Genomic DNA, 16,719 nt, shown 5'->3' on the forward strand with positions numbered 1-16,719 from the left:
TATTTGCAAAAAAAAAACATGACTTTGACAATCATTGACAATCATTTGGGACAGAACAATTTCCACTTTTGTTTGAAAAAGTTTACACAGAAAAATTCCACAAATCCCCCTTAAAATAAACAATGATAAAGACATGGTCCAGACTAGCCCCATAAATGTGGCCAATTTACTGGACTACCTCCGTAAATAAAGGCCACACTTGGAACATGTACCAGAAAATGTAGAACTTTGTCAAGTTTTTATTTTCACATTTAGACTTTGTTGTTTATTTATGCTTTAGAAATAGAAGCACACTCACCCCTTTAAAGCGATAGAAAATTAATAAAGTCTAAATGTGAATATCAAAACGTGACAAAGTTAAATGAACAACTTGTTGTTCTGTTTCTAAAGTGGCATCAGGATACCACATTCATAGCGATTTTGTCCTACTTTTGCACACAGTATTTTGTGAAACTGTTACATTGTTATTGTCATTCATCTCATCTTTCACATCTTCTGCATTGGATTGAACTCTTTTCAAATAACACAGTATCCATATATTGTTAGTTTTTTATACCATGGTATTACTTTGTGCAATTTCATTGAACAGTTGAGAACCATTCACGTTATGTTATGCAAAAATCCATGACAACCTTCCAAAAAGTTGGACGAATTGGAATCACTTGGCTAAAAGTTACACTCAGTGCAAAATGTTGAAGAAAAAAGTGTTTTTTAGTTAATATTGAATTGAGACCTCAAACTTGGCTGGTGAAATACTGAGGCCCTTGTCTTGGACTCATGAAAATTTTGGAGAATTTAGTGAGCCAAACAGTGAGTAAGTTGGCCTGAATTTGTATAGGGCTCGCTCAATGACAGCCATCTCTGTAGGAGAACTACAACTGCGTATTTTACGCAATCAAGCACGCATTGCGCAGTGTTGAAATGTTCCAAACACGCGCGCTTGTTGCTCAAAATGTGTTCAAAATACGACGCAGCCAATGCACGTTATGTAAGTTGATGCTCAAAATGCCGATGCCTGTGGATGGTCTGTAGGAAATGACGTCATTTGAACGAGACTTATTGCATGTTTTTTGCAACTCAAGTTCCCAGTCCGAAATAGACCAAAGGTGATGTTTCCCAAGGCAAAAAATGCTCAAATCCACAACGGATTTTCGGCCTATTTACATGGGTGCACCCTTCAGTACTGCATCAATCAACTGTTCCAAAAGAAACAGTTGGCATGTCTGGTACTAGTCTCTATTTCTACACATTTTTCCATAGTCAGCCTTCAGACTAATGACACTGAATGAAGAGGTCAGTCTTTTCAAATAGTTGGACCATGGTTGGACATGTACCAGTCTAGTCTTTAACCTCATTTTGAAATCACTTGACTTCCCTCTCATGTGCAAAAAAAATTGAAGAAAAGTCTCCAAAATTGAGTTTAATCTTCAAAGTTCAAACTTGGTTGGTGAAATACAAGGACCTTTCCTTTGCCAATGAAAATTTTACAGAATTTTGCAGGCTAAATAGTGAGTAAAGTTGGCCTGGTTTTCGTTTTGCATGTTTTTCAGCACTCAATGTCTCAGTGTTTCTTTTGCATACATGCTTTCAATGATTCGTCCCAGCACCGCCCAAAAGTGCCCTGCCTATTACTCCTTACACCGCCCCAAACCGCCCCAGTATTCTGTGGTTTTTATGCAAGTGCTAATGGGTTTAGATGCAACGATATTAAGTGTTGGAGTAGTTGTTTCATGCATACATGTAAATCTATTTGCATTACCTAGGTCTTGTGAATTACAGTCCCAACTTTCAGACTACATGTAGGTTAAAGGGAAAATACAACATTTGCAAACATCAAAAAATAAAACTACCAAATCATTTTGAAATACCTTGCTGGACTCTTAGTGAATGACAGTGTAAAGCATCCTGTAAAATCATGGCACCTGGTATACTGTCATTTTCAAGAAAAGTGGTATTTTTGTATCAATTTCCAACGCTGATCGGCCGATCAGCGTTGGAAAAAAACTGGCTTTTTTTCAAATACTGGCCCCAGTTGACCATCGCACTTGTTTGCAATCGATTACAAACCTATAAAGGGTACAAGCCAGCTAGACTGGTTCCCTGACCTTACAATTCCCCAATATATGTAAAGTGCTCTGTTTCTTCTTAAGTGGAGTCAGGGAACCAGACTACAGGAAAATGATTGTTTTTCTTGGTTTTTATAGCATTTTCGAACCCAAAACCTTAAAAAAAGTCAGTGTAACTATATTTGCTGTATATTTCCAACCCCCCAATTCCATCCATTTCTGAAAATTACAGCAAAAGCAAATGGTGTATATTCCCTTTAAAAAAGGTAAAAAACAAGTATCAGAAAAAACAACCCACTGCACAGTAAATTACAAAACAGAGGTCAGTTTGTGTTTACATAGTTGATAGTGGGGTGAAGCTTTTGACCTGGACACATTGTAAATCTCTAAACGTTTGTTTACTTAGATAACTGTATCATCGATCCCCAGGTCCCAATAAAGATCCTTCAAGGTTAATATGGTCAAGAGAATCTAGAAACGCAAAATGAATACTGGTTGGTTGTACTTAAGGCGAAGTAAAAAAAAAAACAAGTTTCTCGTCCCCGCCCGCTTCCTTTTTGGAGGCCGCCTGGATTTTTTTATTATTTTTTATTTTTGAAAAATGTAGTAGAAAAACACTGAAAAAGTCTACAAATTCATCGGAAAATAAATACCAATACCAATACAACTCTAAATGACACTGTAAATATGTTCAGTTCTCTTGTCCAACTTGTCTTTCATCTTTAAAAGTGTCTTTGAACAGTGGAACACCAACGGTTGCAGGAAATTTTGAAAAGGCGGTCATCTTGATAAAAATTAAAAATAAAAAGCCCCGCTCCTCCCTTTTTTCAAAAACCCCGGACGAGAAACTTTTTTTTTTTTTACTCGGCCTAATACAACCAGTTTTGTATATCAAACTTTTAACAAGGTAAACAAAATTCCATAATGACAAGTCCACTAGCCAAATGCTAGTCAAAACAGCAGTGGGCTAGTCAAACTATTCTTTATTAGTAGCCCGGCTGGCGAGTCAAAAAAAACAGCAAAGTTGAAAGAACAGGAAAAATAAATCATTAAATTCAGACAGCAAACCTGTAGTAGGCCTATCAATTTGTCATATCTAATTTTATATCTAGGGTTATATCATAGATGTTTGTTAAACACACTGACAATATCACCTCAGGATACACGTTTTACACGTATGCACATTGTTGTTAGTGATGCACTCTATAAAAAAAAAAAATCATGCAGGCTTGTGAAATTTGCCTGTGGGCTAGTAAAGAGTCTCTTTCTGGCTGACTGGTGAACAAAAAAGTGAAGGTCGAACCCTGCTTTAAGCATAACAATAATTATAACCACAGCTATTCAGCAACCACGCATTCATACACACTGAGGACTAGGGCTATTGTTATCTTCCTGTTCGTGACCAATTCTATAGCATACTGTAGCGTTCAGTGCACCGAGAAATTCAAGCAAACAACTGGTAACAACTTCCCCAGTTGGGGTCAGTGGCGGTTGAAAATTGCGAAGCGGAAACTTCAACTAGGCTGGTACTTTCAAAACCAATGACGCAATTTTATATTTCATGTACTGGTAGTACTTTCAAGTTTCCGTTATAAAATGGACAATTCATATCAATATTAGAACACAACCATTGTGAATATTATGTTTACTAAATCCTTTGCGAGATTTTGTAGTTAGATAGTATTAACATCATGTGTTCATGATGTGGATTTGGGACTCGCGAAAGTTTGAAAGTTTCAGTGAACAAAAACAGCCATAATGCAATCTTTTTTTCAAAACCAAGTTGAAGTTTTGAACTTTTTAAATTGTTTAAGAATGACATATTCGTAGTAACCTTGTGAATGGTCTTTCGTGAACCATTTTACTGCGGTTCATTATTTACGTTTTTGTCCACGAAGCATCAGAATTTTGCTTAAAAACGAAAATGGTACAATAAAGACATTAGAGACAACACAGATTTAAAACTGACTCAACCTTAGCTCAAGCATTTTTTTTTTCTGTTTCACTTCTTTATGTTTATATGCAACGTTTTTCTGGGCTAAACTGTAGTTTATGTGTCCTTCATTGTTCACACAATTGCAGCTCTGCCCACTACTTGGCAACCCTGCAAGGCAATGCATGTCTCAGCTCTAGACCTCATGGAAAGAACGGCTCTGGGGGACACATTTTGTGCTCTTATGCAATTTTTAGACGCTTAGTGGACAAAAACGTAAATCGGCTACCGCAGTAAAAAGGTTTACAAAAGACAAACGGTAAATGCGATTTACATTGTACTTCATCTGTTCACACAAGGTTACTAACGAATATGTCATTCTTACAAAGTTTTAAAATTCAAAACTTCAACTTGGTTTTGAAAAAAAAGATTGTTCCTGCGCATTATTGCAGTTTTTTTACTAACCCTTTATAAAGAATTTGAATACAATGGAATACTTTTTTAATTTAAAACTTAGTGTATTAAAATTGAGACGAAGATTTTGGCTTCTCCCAGTTTTCTTTGATTATTCCCCCCAAAAAATCACAGATTTTGCCAAGTGATAAAATAAAACTGCCTCAGTTACAGGAACTCAGCATACACTGCATGGCATTTAAAAAGGACACAAGCGTCAACTGTCTAGTTAAAAAATATTATGAAGTTACACAAAACGAACATATGGCGATGGCTCTAATTGAGGATCTAGAATATCTTCAAATTACATGCTTCATTAAACAGCTGATTGAGTGATTAAAAAACACTCAGCGCACACTGTATGCAAAAAAAAGGGAAATGCCATTTTACCAAAAAGTACAGATGGTGACAGAATTTTTTTTTTTTTAACCAAAAAATCATTCAAATTTCATGCATCATTAATTTAACCCTCCCTATCTGGCTGGCAATTTCAACAAGGCCAGCCCAGCAGTCCAAATAAATCAAGTGACCTTTTTAACAGTTGAGTGCTCCCTGCCTGCATACAGCAGGATTGACTGGCTGTGATTGTTATGAAACCTGATATAGCTATGCTGGTGGTGTGCATGTACGGGTAGTACCGGAACGGGGTACCCAACTGAAAAAAAACACCACGGGTACCCGTTAAAGGGAAAATACAACATTTGCAAACATCGAAAATAAAACTACCAAGTTGTTACAAAATACCTTACTAGGATGTTGGTAAATGACAGTCTAGAGTATCCTGTAAAATTATGGCACCTGGTGTGAAGTCATTTTCAAGAAAATGGTATGTATATTTGTATACATTTCCAACGGTGGTCGGCCGACCACCGTTGGCAAAACCTAACTATTTTTCAACTACTGCTCCAAATTTACCAATTTTTTTTTAGTCTAAAGTTTGTTTTGCTATTGGTTACATGTTCATGAATGGGTGCAGGCCAGCTAGACTGGTTCCCTTACCTTACAATTTTCCGGCATTTTTTTATCCATTTCATCTTTAGTGGAGTCAGGGAACCAGACTACTTGAATATTTTTGTTTTTCTTGGTTTTTCCAGCATTTTCGAACACAAAACTTCAAACATGTCAGTGTAACAATATGTGATCTATTATACTAACCACCCAAATAGTTCATTTCTGAAAATTACAGCAAAAGCCAATGATGTACATTCCCTTTAAAAAACCCAATCCCATAAAGGTCTGAACGATAATACTACCACATCTGTGCATCAATGCAAGTGTGTACAGTAAGCTTTATTTATAGCTTACGGTGTAAATTGCAACTTTCCTGAGCAGCAATCATAAACGTGAAATATGTTTTGTTTTCCTGTATTTTGAAAACTCCCCACGAATGACATTCAAAACCTTTCATTTTTATTGTCTGAGAAGTAATTTGTAAAGTTGGTTATGGGTACCCCATCCCATAATCTAAAACCAGTTCCTGACGTCAATGGTCGGGTCAGATGGCAAAAAAATAATGACATCTAAAAATACATATACATGTATACTTCAATTTGAATGCTAATTATGAGCTAAAGTACATTAACCCTTACCCCAAGAGGTTTTCTCTGGCCACCCTGCCAAATGCAACAAAATGCAACTCTGCTGAAAAGAGAACCCTGCTAAATGCAACAAATTGCAACAGTGGTTTCTGTTGCAATGTGCAGTGAACCCAATGCATACCAGCCTTGGCACCAAGCAGTTGCCCTGCTAAATGCAACCAACTGCAACAGTGGATTATGTTGAATTGCCTTGGACCTATGAGCAGTTACCCTGCTAAATGCAACAAAGCACGGGACTAGAGTGTACTGCTAAAAAAATGCAACAGTATGCAACAACTGTTTACCTTTGTTGCTTTCTGTTGCATTTAGCAGGATAAGGGTTAAGCTCATATTGAATTGTCATTAAGAGCCTGTGTCAATTAGAATTCTGTTCTGTATTTTCTTCATTGAAATTTATTTGTTGTGTGGATCTTAGGCCAAAAAAAAAAAAATTACTTCTGCTTCCAGTTACCCTACATGTACCTACCGTATATTGACAGCCCCTACCCTAATTTTTGTGTGTGAGAATTTAGGGAAAAACAAAACAAAACCATCATTTACTACCTTTTACACTTGACTACACGCAGACAACTCCATATGATCGTACACAAACAAAATTTGCAACAATAAAACATTTCCCTACCTACATGTCCTACCCTATTTTCAAATGCCGTGTAATCGAAAGCAGAACTTTTTTGCCTTTAGCTACTTACGTAAATTCGGCTGCAGAACATTACTTGTACAATGTAGAACATTTTTGTGAACACCTTTTTACTCACTTGAATAGTCTTCATTAACCTATATGTCCCCATGACTTTTTGCTAGGATATAACCTCAATCCTGCAAAATCCTCCAATTGCCTCCATGTAAAAATAGCATACAGCATCAATCCTGCAAAAATCCTCCGTTATTTCTTAAATGTGGTCCTTGGAGGGGTGACCACAGCCCCAATCCTGCAAAATCCTCCAGCAATCACTGTCAATATGTTGAGGCAGAGCCAGAGACATCCTGGAGCAGTGCAGATGATTTCAAGTGTAATATACATGTAGGCCTAAATTTATGCACGGCTGAGCAAAAACAACACATGGTCCGGCCCAAGACCTTGACACAGTGCATCATCCAAAATCAGTCATACATTTTTGCCATGTAGCCTCAATCCTGCAAAAGCCTCCATTTTGCATAGAGGATTTTAAAGGATTTGGGAAGGTTAGTGTTAATTAACCAGATAAATGTGTATTTTGTGTTGACTTCTTAATTGATTGGCAGGTGCACTGCAGTAGCCTGAATAAGTCAGGTACCCGCTAGTGTTTCAGTACTGTTGCCATTTCATCTGCTCCCCTTGGAATGACATTTTCGAAAAACAGGATAATTCATGGTTTTTGTTTTGTTTCACCACAAACTACAGAATCTACTGGCGCTGAACCCGCGAGTGTTGAAGCACGCCAGCGTGGTCACCACCAAGACGACGAAGGGTAGTCGCAAGCATTGGAAACGCAATGGACCCCAGGCCTGTGCGGTAAGATTATCACGGAATGCATCTCTAATCTCTATTAGTACCGACCACATCCAAATTGACTACATTTAGAGCCGGGTCATGCTTCGCATGGATGCAAGTGCAAAGTGAATTTGATGTTACAAAATATTTGCTGCGAAATTCACTGAAGTTGAAATGCGTTAAGCTTTTGCGAATTCGTAGCATGAAAACTTGCAAACTTGTTTGTTTTTTCTGTGTTATACATACGTAACATGGACAGACACACTGCAAGGAAAAGGGTGCTTTAACAGGACAAAGTTTCTAATAGGCACCTTCATTTGACATTATCAACCCATCTTAATTGCTATCAAGCGAAAATTTAACAGTTATTGCACTGGTTTCAAAGTTATGATGTGATTAGGGTTATGTACGAACAGGAACAGACTTTTTGTGACAAATGTCCAGTCTGGTCGTACGTATAAATCCTAATTATAAAATATCAAATAATTCTTCACATTGACTCCAAGTTTTCTAGGTTTTGACTGATGGCATTCCTCCAGGGTAGGCATCTTCTTAAATCAGACAACATTAGGGGATCATTAAATGTTACGCTTGCTTTGTGACCTTATCTAAAATGTCTGTCCTTCGTTACGTACGTAACGCTTTTAAAAATAAGATCCACAGTACGGTATTTTCTAAAATACAAAACCAGTTATATGGTGAGGATAATTGTTCAAAGCTTGCAATGTTTATAGCAAAAACTGAGAGTCCAATGTTTATAGTTTATAGCAAAAATTTAGAGACCAAGATCCTAGTTTTATTATTAATATATTATTAGTGGGGTGCTGTGGTCCAATGGTTAGGGTGTTCAACTCGTGTGCCGTGGTACACGGGTTCGAATCCTGACCGTGGGAACGTGGTGCTTAAGTGCTCTTGAGCAAGGCACTTTACCACTATTGCCTCGTCCTTCGGATGGGACGTAAAGCCGTAGGTCCCGTGTGTTGTGTAATGCGAGAACCCAGTAACACTTGTCGCTAAGAGAAGGGGTTCGCCCTGGTGTTTCTGGCAGTGGCCGCAGCACCTTGTAAACCCTGGTGCCACATAATGGGTCTCATATTGGACTATCTAGGCTGGTCCCTGTCTGTCATAAGTGCCACCTGCAGGCCCGTCGCCAAGGGGGCCTGGTGGGGCCAGGCCCCCTTGGCAAGCACTTAGCGCGCGCCCCCCCCCCCCCCCCCCCCCCCCCCCCCTTGGCGAGCACTTGGCCCCCCTTGGTGAGCACTTGCCCCCCAACGGCAAAAGCAACATATGTATTTTGTATTTTTTATGGTAGTGGGCCTCCCTAGTTGGTACTATGGGCCCCCCCCTGAACTCAGGCTGGATTTAACCTATTATGGGGTATACAATAGCACTCTCTTCATCAGCCAACTATGGTACCAGGCTAAATCTCAAGTGACAGTCAGACAGAGAGTCAGTCATTCAGTCAGTCAGGTACAAATTAAACTGTCTAGGCTGGTCCCTGTCTGTCATTAGTGCCACATGCAGGCCGGTCGCCAAGGGGGGCCTGGTGGGGCCGGGCCCCCCTTGGCGAGCACTTGCCCCCCCCCCCCCCCCCCCCCGGCAAAAGCCATACATATGTATTTTGTATTTTTTTATGGTAATGGGCCTCCGTAGTTGGTACTATGCCCCCCCCCCCCCAATGCTCACGGCTGCAATGGGCCTGGCCACATGTCTATTTTGAACATCAGAATTTTTTTTTTTTATCCCCAAAGAAACATTTTGAAAAACACTTTTTTTCCCAACAGACATGTGGGGATCTGGACAACAACTTTGACGACATCAAGCACACCACGCTTAGTGAGAGGGCAGCACTGAAGGAGGCCGCACGATGCCTGAAATGCGCCGACGCGCCCTGCCAGAAAAGCTGCCCTACACAGCTTGATGTCAAATCTTTCATCACCAGTATTGCCAACAAGGTAAGTGGACATGTCAGGTTTTAGGGGGGGGGGGGGGTCAAGTCCCCCAACTTTTTAAAGTGGGGGATATCATATCGTTTGTCCCCCCACTTTTTTCGTCCCTGAATAAAAATTGTAGCCTGTATATGATTCTATAGCTCAGAATAGCTGATTCAATGACTCCAAACTTGAAAATGATGTTTAAATGATAATCTTTTGCAAATTTTTTTTGTTAAATTGGTCAGAAATTGCCTCAGATTGTACCACAGAGGGTCTATAATCCAAAAATGTTTCGGGGGCATGCTCCTGTTCCCCCCCCCCCCTCCCACTTTTTTGTCTCCAAATAAAAATTGCAGCATGATTCTATAGCTCAGAATAGCTGATTCAATTATTCCAAACTTGAAAATGATGTTTAAATGATAATCTTTTGCTGAAGAAAACTTGTTAAATTGGCCAGAAATTGCCTCAGATCGCACCACAGAGCGCCTAGAATCCACAAATGTTTGGGGCCCTTAAGCGGGCCCCGAACCCCATGCCATTAGCGCTTCACGCTTGCATTAGTTCTGATCAAGGTATTTCCCCCCCCCCCCCAAAAAAAAAACCTTTGAAAAGCGATTGATGCCCTTGGGTTTATTGGTTGGGCAGGCTTTATTGTGCCAAACAAAAGCTCTTGTACATGTATGTCTAATAAAAAAACCGCATATGACTAATGCACTTTTTACCAGACTGCACACTACAATGATTATATACACAGTTCACAACTCACATACTTCTGTAGATCACAATACAGCAGTGTATATCTTATTGTTCAGCATTAAGTGACATGACTATTTTGTAATTAACTGTGGCAGGTTACGGTCACACACCAATGAATTCAGAAATCCGTACAGTCATTTTTAGCAATAGAATCTTTCAAGCACATCTTTGGGTTGCATTTACTTTCATATTTGAGCCTTTGTATTGCCATTTTGAAATTTATTTGTGGAATTCTGTGGTTAGCAGGGCTGTGCAATTGGACCCTGTATTAAATCAATCATTTAGTGACTGTTTCGAGCCCTACCTGCATTTCCTGCCTAGCCCAACTTCTCAGGAATTTTGAGCTTCAGGAATTTGATACAATTACAAAATTTCCAGGAATTAACATGAATCAGTCACAGACGCAAATACCAGACATAACACGCTTCTTTGTAGCTGATTACATGTGCATGTATAAGTGGCCCGTGCCATCAAAATGTGTGTATGAAATCAAATAATGATTTGGTTGGTAACTCTTTTTTTTTTCAAGGTTTCAGTTAAAGGGAAAATACAACATTTGCAAACATCAAAAAATAAAACTACCAAATCATTTTGAAATACCTTGCTGGACTGTTAGTGAATGACAGTGTAAAGCATCCTGTAAAATCATGGCACCTGGTATACTGTCATTTTAAAAAAAAGTGGTATTTTTGTATCAATTTCCAATGCTGATCGGCCGATCAGCGTTGGAAAAAACTGGCTTTTTTCAAATACTGGCCCCAATTGACCATCGCACTTGTTTGCAATCGATAACAAACCTATGAACGGGTACGAGCCAGCTAGACTGGTTCCCTGACCTTACAATTCCCCAATGTATGTAAACTGCTCTGTTTCTTCTTATATGGAGTCAGGGAACCAGACTACAGGAAAATGATTGTTTTTCTTGGTTTTTATAGCATTTTCGAACCCAAAACCTCAAAAAAGTCAGTGTAACTATATTTGCTATATATTTCCAACCCCCCAATTCCATCCATTTCTGAAAATTACAGCTAAAGCAAATGATGTATATTCCCTTTAAACAGATAACAGTTAAAGGTAGAGTACATTGTATTTCATTTGCTGCTATCCAAAAAGTAACTGACAAAGATATTGTTCAAAAGCTGACTTGGTTTAAAGATAGTAATGGCACTAAACTCGCTGTGAAATTATGCTTTCTGGCATGCTGTCATTTTGAAGAAAACCACATCATTATAAAACCACACACTCTGCAGGAGCTCCAGTATACAACATGTGTTAAAATGTAACAACATATACATGTATTTGATATTTTAAAGGGAATACAACATTTGCAAACATCAAAAAACAAAACTACCAAATTATTATGAAATACCTTACTGGACTGCTAGTGAATGACAGTCTAAAGCATCCTGTAAAATCAAGGCACCTGGTGTGCTGACTGTTTCAAGAAAAGTGGTATTCTTGTAATAATTTCCAATGCTGGTCGGCTGACCAGCGTTGGAAAAAAAAATTGGATTTTTTTCAAATACTGCCCCCAATTTAGGCTGTTTCTCTTAAAGATCGCCACGTTTTGACCGTTCCGGTCGCCGCGTTATTTCCGGGTTGCTAACGACAATACAAAACACGTTTTCACTGCAGCGCAATCACTCAAGCGAAGGCAAGTTTATAAGATAGGCGTGGAAAGTGCGCTATTGTTATGTTAATGAAGTCAGGAATTATGATTTACTATCCGTCCAGTACGCGGTGACCGTTTTGATTGTTATTGTCAATGTTTGAGGGATGTCACGAACCACGGAGGTTTGCAAATGTGATTTAAGACGGAGAATTGGTTATATATCAATGTTGTAAAAATAACAGAAATATAACCTCAAAATTTGTTTTACAATTAACTTCGTGTGTGTGTGTGTGTGTAAAAAACAAATGCCTTGTCAGAAAAGGTTTTTTATTATGACAAGTGTATCAAATCCATTGACTTTGCGCAAGTGATGATACGAATATCTTGGTCTGCTACACTTCATTTTTATTCTTTTTCCTCGGCAGCCCATTGCGTTGTACGTGTAAAAACATGTACCATAGTTCTGTGATCAATATACGAAGTAGGCTTGTACGGTATTGCCTTGTACTATACCGTGGTATACCGTGACAAAAAAACCGCGGTATTCACTAAAACCGCGGTATTATGTTAAGTGGGGTATTAGTTACGTCATTATCAGAAGAAAAAATAACTAACCACCAGGCACCACGCGCCGAGTTGATAAGCCGCCGGCGCAGCATAAATCACGCAAATGCTTCACGCCGCAAATCTCCTACACTAAAAGTGTCTTGGTTTCATTATCAGTCCATTTGTTTGTAAAAACAAAATATCATTGTAACAGATTATTAAACACGGGAAGCTTACTTTTTGTGGTATTGCATTTTCGAATTTGTAGGTCATTGACTTGACAAGGTCCACTAAAAAATAATGCCGATCGTCGACCGATGCCAGAGGCCGACCACGCGACGATCCCCCGATCCTAGCGAACGTATGCTTTTCAGTTGGTATCCATTGTGAGTGATTCAAAAGGCTCATGCAATTTATGCCGGCCACCAGCGACTCCTTACGTGCTTCGCCGGTGTCATGTGAAAATCGGACTCCTATAAAAAATATCGTACTCCTTCTCACGTGATCGGTCCGTGATTGATAATAGTAAACATCACAACGTTACGCATGCGCAATTGTGGACGCTGAAATATGAAGTTGTCGGTGCCGCGACCTTCATAACGAACGGACCAATCATTCCAAAACATGAATGGAAAATGTTTCGAGCGCCGTTTTAGATGGCCAATCAGCTTGATCTACACAGTGCGTGGGAAAAAGCACGTGCAATTGTGCTTGTGGGGGCGCGGCCCAGCATGACGGGCGTAGCTTTACGTGTGATCGTGCGGGCATTACGGGGGGTTTTCCCACGGTGAGAAATCATGGCTCTTGTATTACGCTTTCTTTTGGAGCATTTTCTTTTCTGGATTTTTATCTGGACGACTCGGCATATTCAGGCGAGTCCCTTGCCTTTGAACGTCGGTACCGATGAATAACTAACGGACCAATCGAACCAAAACATGAATGAAAAAATTGTTCCGAGCGTGGATTTAGATGGCCAATCAGATTCTTTTAAAAGGGTGTTTGACCATTTTTCATCTCACCATCGTCGCGTCTCGGTAAAACCTTCCAAAAAAAAGGCGAGTGCGGACACGGCTTTAGATCGATAAATGCAGTGGGTGGGGAAAAGCACGTGTTCCGACTCTCTCTGTGCGGAACCAGTGTGGGACCACGTGTATGCGTATCATGCACTGGCATGTACGGCCACGCACATGACGCACATGACGTAGGAGTATTCGGGGAATTTCGTAAACACTAAAGTGTACGCTTCCAGATCGTACAAGAGTTTTTACCCACGATGAGAAATCATTCGTTGGAATATTTTCTTTTCTTAATTTTCCCGGACGGTTCACACTCGCTGCATCGTATATTCAGGCGAGTCCAGATTTTTTTTCCTTTTGCGCGTCGGTGCCGACACTGCTTGATTGTACATTTATTCCCAAGGCCCATGATGAGACATCATGATGGCTTTGATATTGCGCTTTCCTTGAAATATTTTTTTCTCATTTTCCCCGGATCGGACGGCTCAGCATCGCATGTGAATCCAGGCGTCCCTTCCCTTTGCACGTGCATCTCGCACGCATATAGCACTAGACTGAAGCCTGCAAGTTTTGGCGGTCATATAACCAAGATTGATACGGTTTTTTTTCTTGTTGCTGATATTCTTGGCAAAAATTACGCATGATGATGTAAGATTTCTCTGAAACAACCATGGAGAAACAATTAAGACGACCAGTTTTTGTCACGACCGTCAAAACATTCCCATGTGTAAAACATTGTTTGAACTTTCAGTGAAGACACTTTACACACAAAGAAAACCGCAAACACGGCGGCGTTAGCAGAACTTCAAAGGCCTTTGTGGTATTGCAGCTGCCGAAGTATCAGATTTTCTAGTAGAGCTTGACAATTGTGTTCAATCTGTCAACGGTAATTGACAATGCAGACATGAAACTGGATGCCTGAAACCACAAAGAATGGAATCAAACATGTCAAAGAGGTTGCTTGTCTTTCTGTTTGAAAGGCTTTTGCGAAGATTCTGAACACTAAGGAAGAATACCGCGGTATTGAAATTCCATACCGAGTTCACCGGTGTTTCGGTATTCATGAATCATTAGTCGGTGTTAGTCGGTTATTAAAAAAAACCTTGACTATCCGGTTATACCGAAATACCGTCCAAGCCTAATACGAAGTGCATTATTCCAGCTAATATCTTTGTGGGTGTGTCTTATTTATGTGTTCAGTTTGTATATCCTGGGATGACGTCTTTTAGTTTGGCCCCTGGGCCTACCCGTTTCCATCATCGGAACTGATCATTGATGCAAATTCCAACAATGGTTTCCATTATAATGTACATATTAAACGGAGCGCAGTATACCAGCCAAGATCCTTGTGGGTGTATCTTATTATATCCTGGGATTTTAAAGATGAGTTCAAAAAATGTACTTTTTATAACATGGAAGATTTTGTTTTGCAAATATCCTTTTGTCAGAACTACTATGGAGCATCTAAGGCAATCTTCTCAGACAATCCCCTGGGTCTGACATGTGGTATGGTATGCCCTACCAGTGACCTCTGCGTTGGAGGATGTAACCTCCATGCGTCAGAGGAGGGCGCCATCAACATCGGCGGACTACAGCAGTTTGCCACCGAGGTAAGATACTTTGAATAATCCTGGAAAGAAGAGGTTGTAAGATATCGCTTTTTCGCAAACCAACGTGTACCACAGTTCTGATGTCACAATATTCAATTGCTGCCTGTAGTGATGGGGTCCATGGTGAGGCAAAGCCGAGGGTGCCATTTGCCCCCGAGGGTTTTCAAAACCCATGGACCCCAATCGCAGCAGGCAACAATTGTTTTGTTATACCATGGTAATAGATTCCAAGCGTCTGAAATTGTGGATTTCCTCCAGTTGTCGTGCAGTAATAGCGGAAGTATTATTTTGAAGAGATCCGCGATTACTGCACCGTGAATATTCGCACAATCTATTTTTTTCACTGCACGGGAACACAAATCAATTTACCTTTTCACTGAATAGACCAATGCATTTATCCCTGCCCGTTAGGAGCCAATCACAGCTGTGACCATGTTCTATGAGAGCGCGTTATCCGACATGCGTACACGCGTGTGCGCGCTGTCTGCATGCTGTCTGAAGCCTCTTACCCGGGCTATTTCTATTACACAAGGCGATAGAAACAACACGTTCAGCAGTGGGGACGATCAAGGTAATGTACCCCGTGGGGTACATCACTCATGTACCACGGGGTGTACCCTGACACTATACATGCGTGTTTGTAGCACATCACATGCTTGGTTCTCACCCAATATAACATCACAATCTATTGCCGAGGCTCAACAATATGATTTGTTATTCCATCGTCGATCAAACGTGTCATGCCACAAAACACACATGTACAGCGATGAAGGCCACCATACCTGGTACATGTTCTTCAGTTTTTCCACTTTTGTGGGTATATTTTCTCAACAAAAATGCATATTATGAATCTTCGATACCTTGGCTACTCAAAAATTCAAAACAATCAATATTGATTTTTACATGATTTTTCTAGCATATACGATTTTAGACGTCGATTACGTAAAACAAGGTTTTGGGGGAAATTCTTCATTTTGCCTCAATAGGTCACGATTATATTTGTGTGATGTCGTGTATGAGGTTGTAGCTATGCTGTTACTATGTACATGTTTTTACTAGATGTGCCACGGGGGACAGTGAAGCAATATTTCTGCTATGACCGCCATTGTTGTTTACATCATTCGTCACTGTTCGTCTGCTTTTTTTAACTGTGCAAATTTTGCCATAATTACACTGTAATAATGTCAGCAGATGACAACAGGTCGCCTCCAAAGAAGAGGTTTCTCTCTTGTTCCAAAGACGAGATCAGAAATTTGAACAGGACAGCATCAGCAGGAAGACCAATACGGAAAATTCCGTGCGAAAAGTTTGTCAAAAGCAGCAGATTCTGTACCGCAACAGTAAAAAGACCCCTAGTTTCAGACGTTAGTAATCTATTACCGTGGTATAACAAAGCAATTGTTGCCTGCTGTGACGAGTCCATGGTGTTTTGTACACCGTCGGGGGCAAATAGCAACCTCAGCTTTGCTTCGGGTAACATTTGCCCCATTGGGTGTAAAAACACCATGGACCCTGTCACAACAGGCAACAGTGGTATAATGAATCACGACATGCATCATTAACTTAAAGCTGATGCCTACAATAGGTTGACTTCTGTCAAAATAAGCATGTTGTGCCCAGCATTCCTACATGTATGTCACGTTTATCTATACATCAATAACAGAGCTTTACTTGAGGGTGACAATGCTGACGCAGTTGTGTAAATGCAGAGTTATTAAAAA

The 16,719-nt window shown here is 40.0% G+C and overlaps 1 protein-coding gene across 1 annotated transcript in view; it reads left to right on the plus strand.

Moving 5' to 3' along the window:
- Nucleotides 1-16,719, plus strand: part of LOC119728305 (dihydropyrimidine dehydrogenase [NADP(+)]-like) — a 33,295-nt gene that overhangs the window by 463 nt on the left and 16,113 nt on the right. The window contains exons 2-4 of the mRNA XM_038200496.1: nt 7,435-7,545; nt 9,309-9,479; nt 14,837-14,998. Of these exons, the coding sequence (XP_038056424.1) occupies nt 7,435-7,545; nt 9,309-9,479; nt 14,837-14,998 (444 nt within the window). The remainder of the gene's footprint in view (nt 1-7,434; nt 7,546-9,308; nt 9,480-14,836; nt 14,999-16,719) is intronic.

This window comes from Patiria miniata, unplaced genomic scaffold (genome assembly GCF_015706575.1).
Source record: "Patiria miniata isolate m_02_andy unplaced genomic scaffold, ASM1570657v1 HiC_scaffold_20, whole genome shotgun sequence".
In the NCBI taxonomy this organism is placed as follows: domain Eukaryota; kingdom Metazoa; phylum Echinodermata; class Asteroidea; order Valvatida; family Asterinidae; genus Patiria; species Patiria miniata.